Source organism: Bombus flavifrons, chromosome 9, assembly GCF_040668555.2.
Source record: "Bombus flavifrons isolate JBK064 chromosome 9, iyBomFlav1_principal, whole genome shotgun sequence".
Taxonomy (NCBI): Eukaryota; Metazoa; Arthropoda; class Insecta; order Hymenoptera; family Apidae; genus Bombus; species Bombus flavifrons.
The window spans coordinates 12,034,368-12,047,213 of record NC_138450.1 but is presented as its reverse complement, the minus strand read 5'-3'; the positions used below and the strand labels follow the sequence as shown (position 1 = coordinate 12,047,213).

General features: G+C 29.2%; 4 protein-coding genes and 1 long non-coding RNA gene across 8 annotated transcripts; 3 read left to right on the top strand and 2 right to left on the bottom strand.

Moving 5' to 3' along the window:
- The first annotated feature begins 26 nt into the window (after window positions 1-26).
- Window positions 27-3,045, top strand: Wbp2 (WW domain binding protein 2). Of its 2 annotated transcripts, XM_069120433.1 has the most exons (6): window positions 27-188; window positions 463-797; window positions 912-1,064; window positions 1,187-1,381; window positions 2,700-2,785; window positions 2,877-3,045. In XM_069120433.1, exons 1-6 carry the CDS (start codon window positions 133-135, stop codon window positions 2,922-2,924), a joined length of 873 nt encoding a protein of 290 aa, XP_068976534.1. In that variant the 5' UTR covers window positions 27-132; the 3' UTR covers window positions 2,925-3,045. The 2 variants fall into 2 exon arrangements, with proteins under 2 accessions (XP_068976534.1, XP_068976533.1); XM_069120432.1 differs by lacking the exons at window positions 2,700-2,785; window positions 2,877-3,045 and having other exon boundaries at window positions 1,187-1,910.
- A 178-nt stretch (window positions 3,046-3,223) lies between these two features.
- LOC138183486 (uncharacterized) lies at window positions 3,224-5,803 on the bottom strand. The gene is made up of 3 exons (XM_069120431.1): window positions 5,466-5,803; window positions 4,364-5,396; window positions 3,224-4,285 (listed from the first exon to the last, which is right to left on the bottom strand). Exons 2-3 carry the CDS (start codon window positions 5,117-5,119, stop codon window positions 4,070-4,072), a joined length of 972 nt encoding a protein of 323 aa, XP_068976532.1. The 5' UTR covers window positions 5,120-5,396; window positions 5,466-5,803; the 3' UTR covers window positions 3,224-4,069.
- Window positions 5,552-6,445, top strand: LOC138183493 (uncharacterized). Its single transcript, XR_011174067.1, has 2 exons — window positions 5,552-5,688; window positions 5,771-6,445. It is a non-coding gene; the product is annotated as an uncharacterized LOC138183493 (long non-coding RNA).
- LOC138183488 (ubiquitin domain-containing protein UBFD1) lies at window positions 6,031-9,229 on the bottom strand. Of its 2 annotated transcripts, XR_011174066.1 has the most exons (6): window positions 9,096-9,229; window positions 8,195-8,572; window positions 7,909-8,099; window positions 7,643-7,831; window positions 7,295-7,503; window positions 6,031-6,820 (listed from the first exon to the last, which is right to left on the bottom strand). XR_011174066.1 is itself a non-coding variant. In XM_069120435.1 (5 exons), exons 1-5 carry the CDS (start codon window positions 9,106-9,108, stop codon window positions 7,393-7,395), a joined length of 882 nt encoding a protein of 293 aa, XP_068976536.1. In that variant the 5' UTR covers window positions 9,109-9,229; the 3' UTR covers window positions 6,031-7,392. The 2 variants fall into 2 exon arrangements, 1 of the variants encoding a protein (XP_068976536.1); XM_069120435.1 differs by having other exon boundaries at window positions 6,031-7,503.
- A 1,072-nt stretch (window positions 9,230-10,301) lies between these two features.
- On the top strand, window positions 10,302-12,813 carry LOC138183490 (upstream stimulatory factor 2). Of its 2 annotated transcripts, none has more exons than XM_069120437.1 (5): window positions 10,302-10,446; window positions 10,652-10,722; window positions 11,020-11,300; window positions 11,365-11,529; window positions 11,609-12,813. In XM_069120437.1, exons 1-5 carry the CDS (start codon window positions 10,406-10,408, stop codon window positions 11,828-11,830), a joined length of 780 nt encoding a protein of 259 aa, XP_068976538.1. In that variant the 5' UTR covers window positions 10,302-10,405; the 3' UTR covers window positions 11,831-12,813. The 2 variants fall into 2 exon arrangements, with proteins under 2 accessions (XP_068976538.1, XP_068976539.1); XM_069120438.1 differs by lacking the exon at window positions 10,302-10,446 and adding an exon at window positions 10,453-10,578.
- Window positions 12,814-12,846: the final 33 nt, after the last annotated feature.

Here is a 12,846-nt window from a genome sequence, read left to right as displayed (position 1 = left end):
GTATATCGTTAGATATATTGTATTGAGATAAGTGCGCGTGCGCACTGCGCCATACTTATCACTTATGAATCAGCTGATGAAGGAAGATTGTTGCTGGAAATTTCAACAGTATTGGAGAAAACGTTAAAAAATATGTCGTTAAATACAGCGCACGCTAACGGGGGCGTTTTAATACACGCCGGAGAATGGTAAGTTATAAAATATGTTAGCAACTTTTGATAATGTGATCGTTGTTTCACATGTTCTTGCTTATGACGTTTTTACAACGTAGTTATCGTCGTGGCCTTCCGAATGTAACTTCCTTTTTATCAATAATCGTTTCTCTGAATAATGATTACTACATCAAAGATATATTAAATATTTGCAGTAAAATTGTTAGAATTAATAAAAATCATCGTCATTTCAGTTCTTTCTATATTATACTAAGTACGATATAAACAAATAAAATCTTTATTTATTTAGCATATTATTATTTTGTGACAATGTCACAATGGAATTCCATGGACCAGAACAAGTGGAATTTGCTGGTACCAAATATGGTAGATTATACCTGACCACCCATCGAATGATTTTTAATGCCAAAGATCTCAAAGAAAGGATGCAGTCATTTAGTTTTCCTTTTATAACACTATGTGATGTTGAAATAGAACAGCCAATATTTGGTGCTAATTACATCAAAGGTAAATGCCGTGCTCAACCAAATGGCAATTGGATTGGCGAATGCAAGTTCAAGTTGCATTTCAAAAGTGGTGGTGCAATAGAATTTGGTCAAGCTATGTTAAGAGCAGCAGCAATGGGTAAGTTCGTTATAATTAGTTATCTTAGCAGGTATAAACTTTAATAATTCTCTCTTATTGTCTGTCTATGAACATTACGATGCTTTGTATATAACTGTTTTTACCTATTTGTAGCTCAGCGTAATGGACCTGCAAATGATGCTCCACCACCATACCAACCACCAACATCAAATTGGTATGCAGCTCCACCACCTGCTTACCAAGCAACACAGACTGGCTATTATGGGTGGCTTCCACAAAATGATGCATTTTCACATACTCCACCAGGTTAAACATCTATTTTTCTCTAAGATTTTTTCAATGTAATAAAAACCTTATTAGTTTTCTTACAATTAGCACAATTTTAATGTCTTATACACACACAAGGAATGTAAATTTATATTGTATAGCAAACAGTGTATATATGACGGATATGCCACCTCCGTATCCTGGTATAAATACACCTTATCAAGGATATGCAAATGCACCGTCACAAGGTGCATGGGGCACTTCCACTCAACAACCTAATTGGACACCACCTCAACAAAATGGAGCACCTGGGTGGGCTAATCCAAGTTATAATGCCCAACCAATGTCCCAAGCAGGTGCGTATTCAAACTATGGACAGCCAGCATATAACAGTTATCCACAAAATCCTCCACCATATACTCCATATTCTCAAGGTAATAATTATACACAGTCTGGCTATTACCCACAACAAAATCCTTACAATCCATACCCACCTAATTACTAATTATTAAACATATGAGGCTACATGTTTTGTGTATGCATGTTTGTATCATACTTTATCTGAATAATGGCCAAATTTTCGAAAGTCTTTAAAATAAATTATAATAAATGAAAGATAAAAAAATATTGGTTAGTATATTAAAAGTGCAAAGAAGGAACATATGAATAAACTTGTATCTTATACTATTCTTTATGACATGAGGATCATATGATATAATACATACACATAACAGTGAATATCAAATTATTTTTAAATATTTGTTTTTTATCAATTATTATTGTATATTAAAGTATTATATTTTTGCTGCTTCGATCATATATAGCTTTGTGATGATCATTATAATACAAGAACATATTATGTTATTAAAATTTAGCCAAATATAACTTGCTGTTTTTATTTAAACCCACCAATTTGAAATATTGCTCTATTATAATAATCGTATATATTTCGTTTGTAAAATAATCGAACAATAATACTATAGTTTTTATTTCACTTGAAAAACTTTAAGTATTAAATATTATGCAACATTATTGCACAACAGGTTTGGTTGACCTGCAGTAAGGTTGACTTTCACTATGCTCAGTTATTATCACATAGTTGTCAGAGATAGTTCAAAAATACGCGAGTGTTATTATGGCTCGTTAATTATTTTTTATTTGTTTATTCGTTACTGTAAATTATCAAAACAGTATATCAATAGTTAATTTTGTTTCTTTTTCGTTAAAATAGCACTAAGGAGAATATAGATTTTTAGCATATTCAATGACTCATTCAACCAAAGTGTCCTTTCACAAAATATTGCTACTCTATTACTGCTTGAAAAATTGTGTTAATTTATTAATTTTTTAAACAAACTATCTCAAGATCCATGTGAAAATATTGAAAGTGATTTGCTTTATGATTTTATGTACATGATAAAATTTATCAATACTGTTATAAAATAAATAAAATTCTTAAAATCTTAGAAAGATCAAACTACGAAATATTTAAAATATTTAAAAAATTAATTTGTCTCAATATTTTTTATAAAAATCAAAAATGCCAGATCAATTTAAATTTACTACTTCAAATATGTACAAATGTATGTGACTTATCATAAACTTAAATATATTTTCGAATAAAAATTTAATGTTTTTGTTATATAAGTGTTTTATTCCTTTTATCATTTACAGATGCAAAAGCAGCAGAAGCTGCTCAAAGTGCATATTATGATCCAAACAGACCCCAGTGCGCCTATGTTCCACCTCCTGCATACTATGTAAGTAGAACATTCATTATATAATTTCTAAATATTATCTGGGAATCAAAAATTAATACTACAAATAAATGTTCCTTTGTATATATCTTAGGAAAGTCCACCAAGTTTTCAACAGGCAACAGAGAAAAAGGATCAGTAGAAATGCAACCTTGAAGTCTGAAAATGATGATGTAACATCAGCACATTGTTCAATTAGTATTATATGTATGATATGCTGTATTGCATAGCAACAGGTATATGCATTCCACTTTAGGTTCTGATATATGTCGTTTTGGTGTGTGTAATTAAATGAAACAATATTTCTATCTTTCCTATGCTATCCACAATTTTTAAATATAACACGATATATTGTACTTTTATGCTTCAAAGTTTGCGAGTATTTATACTTGCAATGTCAAACTGTATAAACGATTTATAAAAAAAAATTCTATCGCGTTGTGTTTTATGCAATTAAATGAATATATAAAATAAAAGTTGCTATATATGAGTATGCAGGGAAAGTCACATTGAAACACTTTATCTACATTCATATATTTTATTAAAAATTATAGGCTGAATATATTTGTACATGTACATACATATATATAATTAAATATAAAATAAATAACAATTGATCGCTTTCAGTAAAGTTTATGCATTAAATTTACACGAAATTTCGTTAGCCAAAGCGTGTTTAACTGTATGTATCTCTTTATTAGAAGTAAAATGTTCTATAATAGCTTGTGCTACATGCATTTTTAAATGCATATACATGTATAAGAATTCAAATATACGAATACAGAAATAATTTTCAAACATATAATGGCCAGTTACATTGCAGTACAAATTGTTTTTTCATTTATGCTAATAGTATCCAAAAAATTCGTTAATTCTTATTTCCATTAGTTTTTAACTATGGCAAAACCAATAAATATCCAGAAATTGTATATAACTCGATACATAATAATTATAATAAATAGGCAATCTAAAATATTGCAAAATTTAATCTTCTATACATTCTAATCTATGCATTAGTAAATATATATATCATTAAAAATGGCACCTCCAAAAATTGTATTATATAAAAATTTCATACATAATGTAATGCTACTCATTAATAGCATGTCCTATAATATCAAAGTTTTTGTGCATTTAATTAAGCATCAATATAATGCAATAATTTAACAAGGCAAAACATTTTGGATCTTTCAATTTTATAATATAAAAATTTTCAACTCCATAGAATCCTATCTATGTAGTCTGTAAAATTGATCAAATACAATTTTGCCATATACATATAAAGATCTATCCGTACTCTGAAGTGACTGTCAAGCTAAAGTTTCCTCCTTTCACATAAGTGCTATGATACCAAATTCTTGTATCCAACAAAACAATATCTCCAGCATAAACAGTAAAATTAAAACGCGTACAAACAGTATCACATTCCGGAGTCGGAGCGACGCTCCACGTTTTATTGCCTATAATTTGCCCTTGCCACATTAGACGCGAAATATAATCTAGCTGTAAACAAAATAAAACCTGTGATTAACTAAAAATAATTAAAAATAAGTGTGCATGTATTATTACTATTATACGTACATGCATAATGGCACCTTCTTCATATCCTAAAAAAACATAATTGGAATAAGGAACCTCCGCATCCTCTGGTAAAAAATGAGGTAGATTGTAGTACCGTTTCATAATATCCAAAATCTGAAGGTGACAATTTTTCCAACCAACATACCAAGGATCTTTACCATTATGCTGCATAGCTCTTTCTTCAGTCATTGCAAAAACATCACGTAAATTGGTAAGATTACTTTTGAAATGCAAGAATTGACATTCATCTACCGAATCATAAGCACCATCAATATTCTCATATAAATCTTTGAAGAATTTCCAGCTAAATACCTTTGAAGCTGGCCAATGACTTGCAGCATATTTTATCACCATAGGTCTAGAAGAATAGGCATATTGTTTGAATTCTTCTCTCGTTAAATTTGGCAAGATCAGTGCTGAAGTAACATCCCGACAATAATCACAATTTGATATCGGTCTTGTAAATTCCCATATGAAATAATTATTTGGTATTAAGCATCTAGTTTCACGAATGTTTCTGATTATATCAAAATATAAGTATTTAAAAAGTACGCTACAAAATATTGGTGTAAATAAGGCAAGAAGAACCTTTTTAGAACACAAGTAATGTGAGATATGGTTCCTTTTATTTTTTATGTTATTTTCTAAACTAGCAGACTTAAGATCTACTAACGATGCACCTTGCTCCAGGAAGCTTTCTGTTAAAACTAGAAATGCTTCTTCTATATCTTCTAATATATTATCACTCTGTTCCATTACTAATAGGGCAAGTATTCAGGATTCAATATAAATTTAAGTAACCATTGATATTGGATATCTTTTTTATGTATATCATCTGCTTAGGAGATAATACATATTCCACTTATCTTCTGGTTACTCATATTTCAAATTAATGACAACATCAATTCTGTCATTAGCAATAATTGTACAATAGAATTTATAATTTTTCTGCTCATTTCTTTAAAAATTATTTCTGATTTTTGACACTTTACTTAATCAGTGATCACACTTCATTCATCAGGTCATAGATTTTCTGTCACAGAGAAAGCATTGTTCAATTGTGTAGAAAACGCTTATTACATGTTGGTTAGAATCATATTACCATTAATAGTAACGAGTTAACGTGCTATTTCATTATTTACACTATGTGTAAAAATGACAGTCACGGAAAAGACATCAAAGTGACGTCGATTTAAATTGTAGAAACAGAGATTTCCACGAACTATGTTATATCATCATATGTATTGCCTTGACATATACACGCATACAAGTACTGTATTCAACCTTGAACCACTTACATACATACGTTTCACCGAAATGCGAAGGTTTATATCAATTGCGAAATTATAATTAATTTTCGATTCGTGCAGAATTCTAATAATTCTTTTCTTTTCTTACTTCAAACAGAGTAAACCTTGCAACACAGCTTGCTTAGCCTCGAGTAATTTAAAGCCATAATAAGGAGTTTCCTGTTCATAACGAACAAACGTAAGGGAATCTAGATTTCTCACAATTATGCGGGTAAGAAGCCCGAGTTCGATCCAAAACTTAAAAATTACTTTATTATACTTTATTTACAAGAATAATTTATGTGAGTTAGTGACAAATATTTATTATATTTATATCTCAATATAATTTACAAATAAAAAAAATGGAAGAAAATCACGTTTGAGAAGACTTAAAATTGTTTATTTTTATCAAATCACACAACATGATGTACAAGTCTTGTTTTAAATGGACATAATTGAAATAGTTTTTCGAATGTGCAAATAGCTATGAATTCCATGTAGATATTACGGTAGATACAAGTTTGATTTGTCGTTTTCCCGGGTTCTCATTCCTTCAGTTGTGTACATGTACAGTATAAAACCTAATTTACAGCAGTTTATAATACTAACGATACATAATAATTTAATGCTCGTCTTAATAATGCTCGTCGAGATATACAGTCCACTTGAAATCTAGTGCGTAGCGAAATTTTGAGATGGCTAATTCCTCTGGACAATTTTTGTTTTATAGGCCAATATCAAGACGCGTGCAAATATATTTTGACAAATTCGTTGTTTTGTAATCGAACAGTAACATCGTACCAAAAATTGCATTTTTTCCATCTTTATAAAATGCGGACTATATTTCTTGATAATAACTTAGCTTATTGCAACTTGAATTTCGTTTATAATTCGTACCTTCTTGTTCTTTTTTTTTTAAATTAATCAAATCAAATTTGAATCAAATTTGCGACAAATTTGTTTTGAAACTTAACATTTATAAAATCAGCTTCGACACTCGACATAAATTGTAACTATAAAAATAGATTTGAAACAATTCGTTTTCGAATATCTAAACTATTTTAATTTATTATTTAATGTCATTAAATGTACTAAAAAGTTGAATTATTTCTCGACGAACTTCAAAAGATTGTAAATGCAACATCATAACTTCTTTCTTCACTTCCTCCTATAAATGTAATTTTACAAACATTTCACTTTTATTTTAAAGATCCAAGCATTTCTATTTAAATAAACAGAAAAGTTAAAATTCTTTAATCTGTTCATTTAAATGACAATTCTTTTACCTAAGGTAATAAAATGTTTCTTTTTAATATAACGTATTTTCCTAAGAGTTAAAAAACTTATGATATTTACAAATCTTATGTACGATATAATTCAGAGAAATTAAGGTTACAGTTAGCATTACTTGAATATATTAAAAAATTTTAATAATCCAGAAATCGCAATGTTGTATAAACATTTCTTTTTGCTATCAGAAATGGTAATTATAAATTCGTAAAATGTATTAATCTTTATAAAATATTTTTATCATTTTTAACAAAGTTAAAAATTATCTAAGAAAATTTCCTTAACAAAAAGAAAGAATACTTTTATTAGAACATATCAGTTATTATCCAACGCAAAATAAGTTATTACTTACTGTTAAAAATGTGTGACTAGTACAGTCGTGTTTGTATCAATGCTTACACCTGATTACGCTTTGTTTTTGAAGAGACCGAAACTTCCATCAATGTTCGATCAGAAGTAGCACCACTTGCCAAGAACAGCATCTTTTATAGCGGATATGTATTGTGCAGGAACCCAATATATCCAGTATCTCGAAGCTTCTGTTGTGCCTAATTGTATAGCCTACAATTTAAAAAAATATTTGTGTAAATCATATGGTTCATATTATATTAATGTAGCAACACTTCCTTTGTGAAAAATTGAAAAAATAGACAAATTTTAATTATGTCAGAGCATGCCAATTTTATGTTAAAGTACAAACCATAATATGATATTCAGGATGATCATGTATTGGTTCACTGTGTACACCTTTTATGGAATTCATGGGTATTTTATCTGTTCTTTCTTTTGTACCAATCCAAAGCTGATCTTGCTCCAATTTAAATGTTAATCTAACTTTACCGCCAGATTTATTTAACATACCAGCCAATGGAAATTCTGGTAGAGGTTCCTAAAAGTTAAAACAATTAAATAAAAATACACAATATTTAATAAAAATTATTACTTTAATTAAAGTATATGTCATACCTTACTATCTAATATACCAGGCATCACATCATCAGGCATACCTTTATCTAATACTTTCCTATGTATTTTTTGCTGAGATAAAGGTTCTTTATTTGTAGTGGAAGCAGCTTCATCTAACAAATCCTGTTTTGATGGAAGTGAAATGGCTAATACATCATCTAGTTTTGACCCTACTACCATCACTTTGGCACCTTAAAAGTATAATTATATAACACAACATATAATAAATATCTGATAAAAATCAATGCACAAAAGAGGGAATATTATATTATATAATAAAAGTTACCTTTTGTAACACCCAAACTTCTTAATGTTTGTTCATTTTTGGCTAGTCCTTTAATCATAACTTTCTGCATAGATTGTGGCACAGATATGATATTTTGAAGATAAGCTTTCAATTTTGCCACTGTACCATCAAGTGGAAAATTTACATTAATCCTTTGTTTATTATAAATCACTTTAAAGTCTATGTTCTCTTGGGGTGGATCATGCGAGGTAGTTGCAATATTATTATCTCTCTTTTGTATCTCTTTTCGAATCTGATGTTTTACTGTTGAGTCCTTTTTTTCTACCAGCAAATTTTCATTAGAATTTGTGTTTGATACTAATTCAGCACGAGGAGTTGAGTTACAAGAGTTGTCGTTGCTTTTACTTTTTGCAGCATCTGTAAAATATAAGTAACTTAATATTTTTTAAATACAAATACTGTCATCATTATGTCATATATAATATGATATTATAATAGTAAACGAGCAGTTATATTAATAAGATTTTAATAAACCATTAGTAGGTTACAAAAAACAATGAAAATTTAGCAATCGAATAAACTACAAAAGGAAAAATTGTATAAATGAAAGGTTATGTTTAAAATGACACGTATTTAAAAGAAAGAACAGAGAAAACGCAATTCATCGATAAAATATATAAATGTTAAATTTCATATTTTTTAAATAATTTCAAATTAGATTCATGCAAGATTCATAGCAAAAATATATATGACTATTTGCACGGAAATTAATCCAACATATACAATTGCCTGATTGTAACATATCACGGTAAGATTTTTCTGGGATGTAGATATTTGCTTTATTTAAAAATAATTAATAATAAATACAAAAAAAAATGTAAAAAAATATTTATTGCTTGGAAATTGCTAATAAAAATCACGAAAATCGTCAAGTACGTACCGACGTACTCCATGATGAACTGTATTTCGTTGACCAATCAAACTATTACAGGATACATTGTAGTTCCTGCTATTCGTATTTACAGCGATCCTTGAAATGACTTTCAAATTTTTAAATATGTTCTTAAAACGTGAAACGAAAGTACTTTCATCTAAATTTAGATGAATAAAAAATCTAGTTATATTGTCTTCATATTCTTAATATAAATACATTCTTTGTTAACCAGATGTCATCAACAATTTCTCAATTCTACATAAATACAAACTACATATGCATATGTATATATATATTTTAAATTTAATTCTTCCGTTACATATTGTGTTCTTTTATCCTAATATTTTATTAGGAATATGATACATATTTTTGTACATAATACATATAAACATAGATTAACTTTAATCACAATTTTCAATGAATTTACTGTTCATATTCATCATAACAGATTTCATAATATCGTGTATAACGAACTATAAATAAGTTTCCAAATCTTGTTTTTACTGATTAAATTTATTTTATTAGTGGAATTGGATATAGAATTGCTTGATATAATTCTTTAAATTCAATATTAAATTTCAAGCTTTCATATTTTAATTTACTGATTTTGCAAATTTTGAAATTGATTACGCACTGTTTTAAATATTTTAAGAAAAACGAATATCTATACATTATTGTAATTATATTTTTATACGTAATTATAAAATATCATTATTAATTATTGGAAAGGCATGTCTCCTAATTTTATCAAATTACGAATATGTAACTATAACGAACTTGTTCATCCCTATCACAATTAATACTAGTATCAGAGAGGAAAGTTTTCTCTTTATTAGTAAATAATGTTTGAAACCATAAATTACGTAACCTTGATGTATATAGGTTAAGTATTTATTCATATAGATGTTGGCTATAATGATCAATGTAACAAACAGAAATTCAATAAAGAAATGTACCTTGCACCCTGTTTTTCAATTTTAATTTCTGCATATGTTTATCGAACAATATCTTACAATTTTGTTTACTATTCAACTTTAGTTTTTGAATTCATTATTCTTATTAAGAAAATTTTATTTACGTTAGAAGTCTTAATTATTTATAAAATGATTACACGTAGACATTGCTTATTAAGGAATTTCAATTATCTGTAATCGGTATAGTTTGGACAAAATTGAAAATTGTAATAAAATCGAGTGGCGTAGGATGGCGTTGTAATCAAGAATCGCCATCTTGTGCACCACATGACCTCGTTGCCGTGTCCCGTGACCAGCTCACGTGAATTTTGACAAATTCAAACGTTTTTGGTAGAAAAAAAAATGGATATTTTGGAGCAGCATCTCGAACAGCAGGATGTCAGGTAGTGTTTATGTTAAATATCGACTGGCTGATAATGCGAACACCTATCCCTCCTGTTTCGCTCGAGGTCTCCTCAAGGTCATCACGTAGTGCACTGTGCGCACTTACAAGACTTAGGACAACGGTCGTGGAAGTAATAGGCATAGACGTAATTCTATAGATAAGTTACATATCCATTCTTCAATGTGTTTATGTTTGTTTTACAGCACTGTTAACGCGAAGGATGACGGGGGCACGGGAATTGTTATTGAGGAAGCGGAAATCGTGGATTGCGAAGGTAAATAAATATTTGTTATAAATTCAAAAATGTCTATATCTCAAAAGTTAACAATTAAGTTTTATTCGATTAGAAGTCAAATTGATCAATTGCACTTTTTCCTTTAACTTAGATATATATAAAAATATATCAAATATTTTATTAAGCTTGTTCATTGCAAATTGTAAAGTAAATTTCAAAGAAATATGTTTAAAGTCATCAGCTTTCTCTACTTTTCGATTTATGAAGTTGATTCATATAGCTTCTAAGCAGCTTAGTTATTAATTTGCAAAAATTTGAATTATGAACCAATTACAGGAGAACCTGTCGGGGAAGATGGAATGCGTTACCAAGAAGCTCTTGCTTATAGAGTAGTCCAAGTAAATGGCGCTACTGCTGGCAATGAAATAGAACTGCCAGTTACCCAACCAGGAAATAATACTGTACAGGTCCTAACATCCCCGTTGAATGGACAATTTTATGTCATTGGAAATGCTAATGATGTTTTCACTACTGCGCAAACATCTAGATCACTGGTTCCTAGGACCACTACATTACAAATAGAAACACCAAGAAATTGTACTACTGTTTTGAAAAAGGTATATTTTTCCTTCACTCCTTAAAGCTCTTTGAATTTTGTTTTATTTGTAATATATACTTTAGAGAGATGACAGAAGAAGAGCAACTCATAATGAAGTCGAACGTAGACGAAGAGACAAAATAAACAATTGGATTACAAAATTGGGAAAAATTATCCCCGAGTGTAATGCAGGTGCAAACAGCACTGGTAGTGGCAGTGGTGAAGGAAAGGCAAATTATGAAACTCAGGTATTAAAATAGAACTTATGGAATTTGCAGTTATAGAAACATTTAACAATAGCATTTTTTCCATGAGTTTCTTTTGTAGAGCAAAGGTGGAATTTTATCAAAGGCCTGTGAGTATATAACGGAATTAAGAGCAGCAAATCAGGGGCTGGGTCAGTGTTTACGCGATAACGAAAAATTACGACAAGAAATAACTGCTTTGAAACAAGTTGTTACACAATTGAAACGTGAGAATCTTCAGCTCAGGTCACAAATGTCACCCTCCACAGGAACGAATGTTGATGTTGTTCATTTGAGTCCTTAAAAGATTATTAGTTTGTAATGCAATGCTTCTTTTGTAAATATTAGGATATACAATCTGATCATACAATGATCAGAAGAAGTACTCTATTTACTCTTACAACTTTTGGTTTCATAGGAACCACACCAAATTTTATCATATTGAAATTCTGTTCTTTGAAGTATATTGCATGGTCCTAATGGTATGGTCGTAACTATCATTATAATCTTGTATACTTGTACGCGACATCATTCATGTTGCGTTTAAATTGAACTTTCCTCTTTAATGCTTATTAAATTATTTGGTATTGGATATTTGAACATTTTGCCCCGTTAAGATCTTGATTACGTATTCATGAGTATATCATGGATAATATTTGCTAATTATCGAATACTGGTGAAGTTATGACTATTCCTCATAGAACCTTTTGAAAAAAAGAATTTTATATTTATGTATGCATATGCATTGGATTGAATTACCTCGTGTACGACGAACGAGCCAAGGCTGTGAATATTGAGCATTGATTTGTAACTTTCGGATATATAATTTCAAACGATGTAACCAAAGTTAATTTGAAAAAAGAAGCAGGAAGAACATTCAGTTGCAATACAAACAAAAAAAATGCGATGCAAATTATACATATATGACAACTGCATCTTTACAGAGATCGTTAAATATTTTTTATTTTTAATAATGTTTTAATGAGTGTAGAGTAGGTATTTCCGTAAAAGAAAATGATCTAAATAATGAGAATATAAAATAGACTGTCGCACACGTATGGATGGTATATATATTTATATATACATATACATACACGTGTGTGTACATATGGATATACGTACGCATATAGCAATAAACATATTTTTTTCAACCCAGGATTTTGGACTCTATGACGATGTGTCTGAATAATCGAAAAAATTAAATACTGGTTTGTAATATATCGTTGATGTACATACCGCGAAGGTTATTGTTATATTATATTATTATTAAAATGAAATTTATCGAAACACTGTTATTTTTATTTAATCATTAACAATCTC

Bases quoted from the DNA above. Each gene is read 5' to 3' on its own strand.
- LOC138183488 (XM_069120435.1), bottom strand. The intron at 8,100-8,194 runs GTAACTTTTATT...TATACTTTTAAG, and splicing joins AAGTTTGGGTGTTACAAAAG to GTGCCAAAGTGATGGTAGTA. The intron at 7,504-7,642 runs GTTTGTACTTTA...TTTAAATTGTAG, and splicing joins ATCCTGAATATCATATTATG to GCTATACAATTAGGCACAAC.
- LOC138183490 (XM_069120437.1), top strand. From the start codon at position 10,406: ATGGATATTTTGGAGCAGCATCTCGAACAGCAGGATGTCAG. The intron at 10,723-11,019 runs GTAAATAAATAT...AACCAATTACAG, and splicing joins GGAAATCGTGGATTGCGAAG to GAGAACCTGTCGGGGAAGAT. The intron at 11,530-11,608 runs GTATTAAAATAG...TTTCTTTTGTAG, and splicing joins AGGCAAATTATGAAACTCAG to AGCAAAGGTGGAATTTTATC.
- Wbp2 (XM_069120432.1), top strand. From the start codon at position 133: ATGTCGTTAAATACAGCGCACGCTAACGGGGGCGTTTTAATACACGCC. The intron at 798-911 runs GTAAGTTCGTTA...ACCTATTTGTAG, and splicing joins GTTAAGAGCAGCAGCAATGG to CTCAGCGTAATGGACCTGCA. The intron at 1,065-1,186 runs GTTAAACATCTA...TATATTGTATAG, and splicing joins ATTTTCACATACTCCACCAG to CAAACAGTGTATATATGACG.
- LOC138183486 (XM_069120431.1), bottom strand. From the start codon at position 5,119: ATGGAACAGAGTGATAATATATTAGAAGATATAGAAGAAGCATTTCTA. The intron at 4,286-4,363 runs GTACGTATAATA...TTTTGTTTACAG, and splicing joins AAGAAGGTGCCATTATGCAT to CTAGATTATATTTCGCGTCT.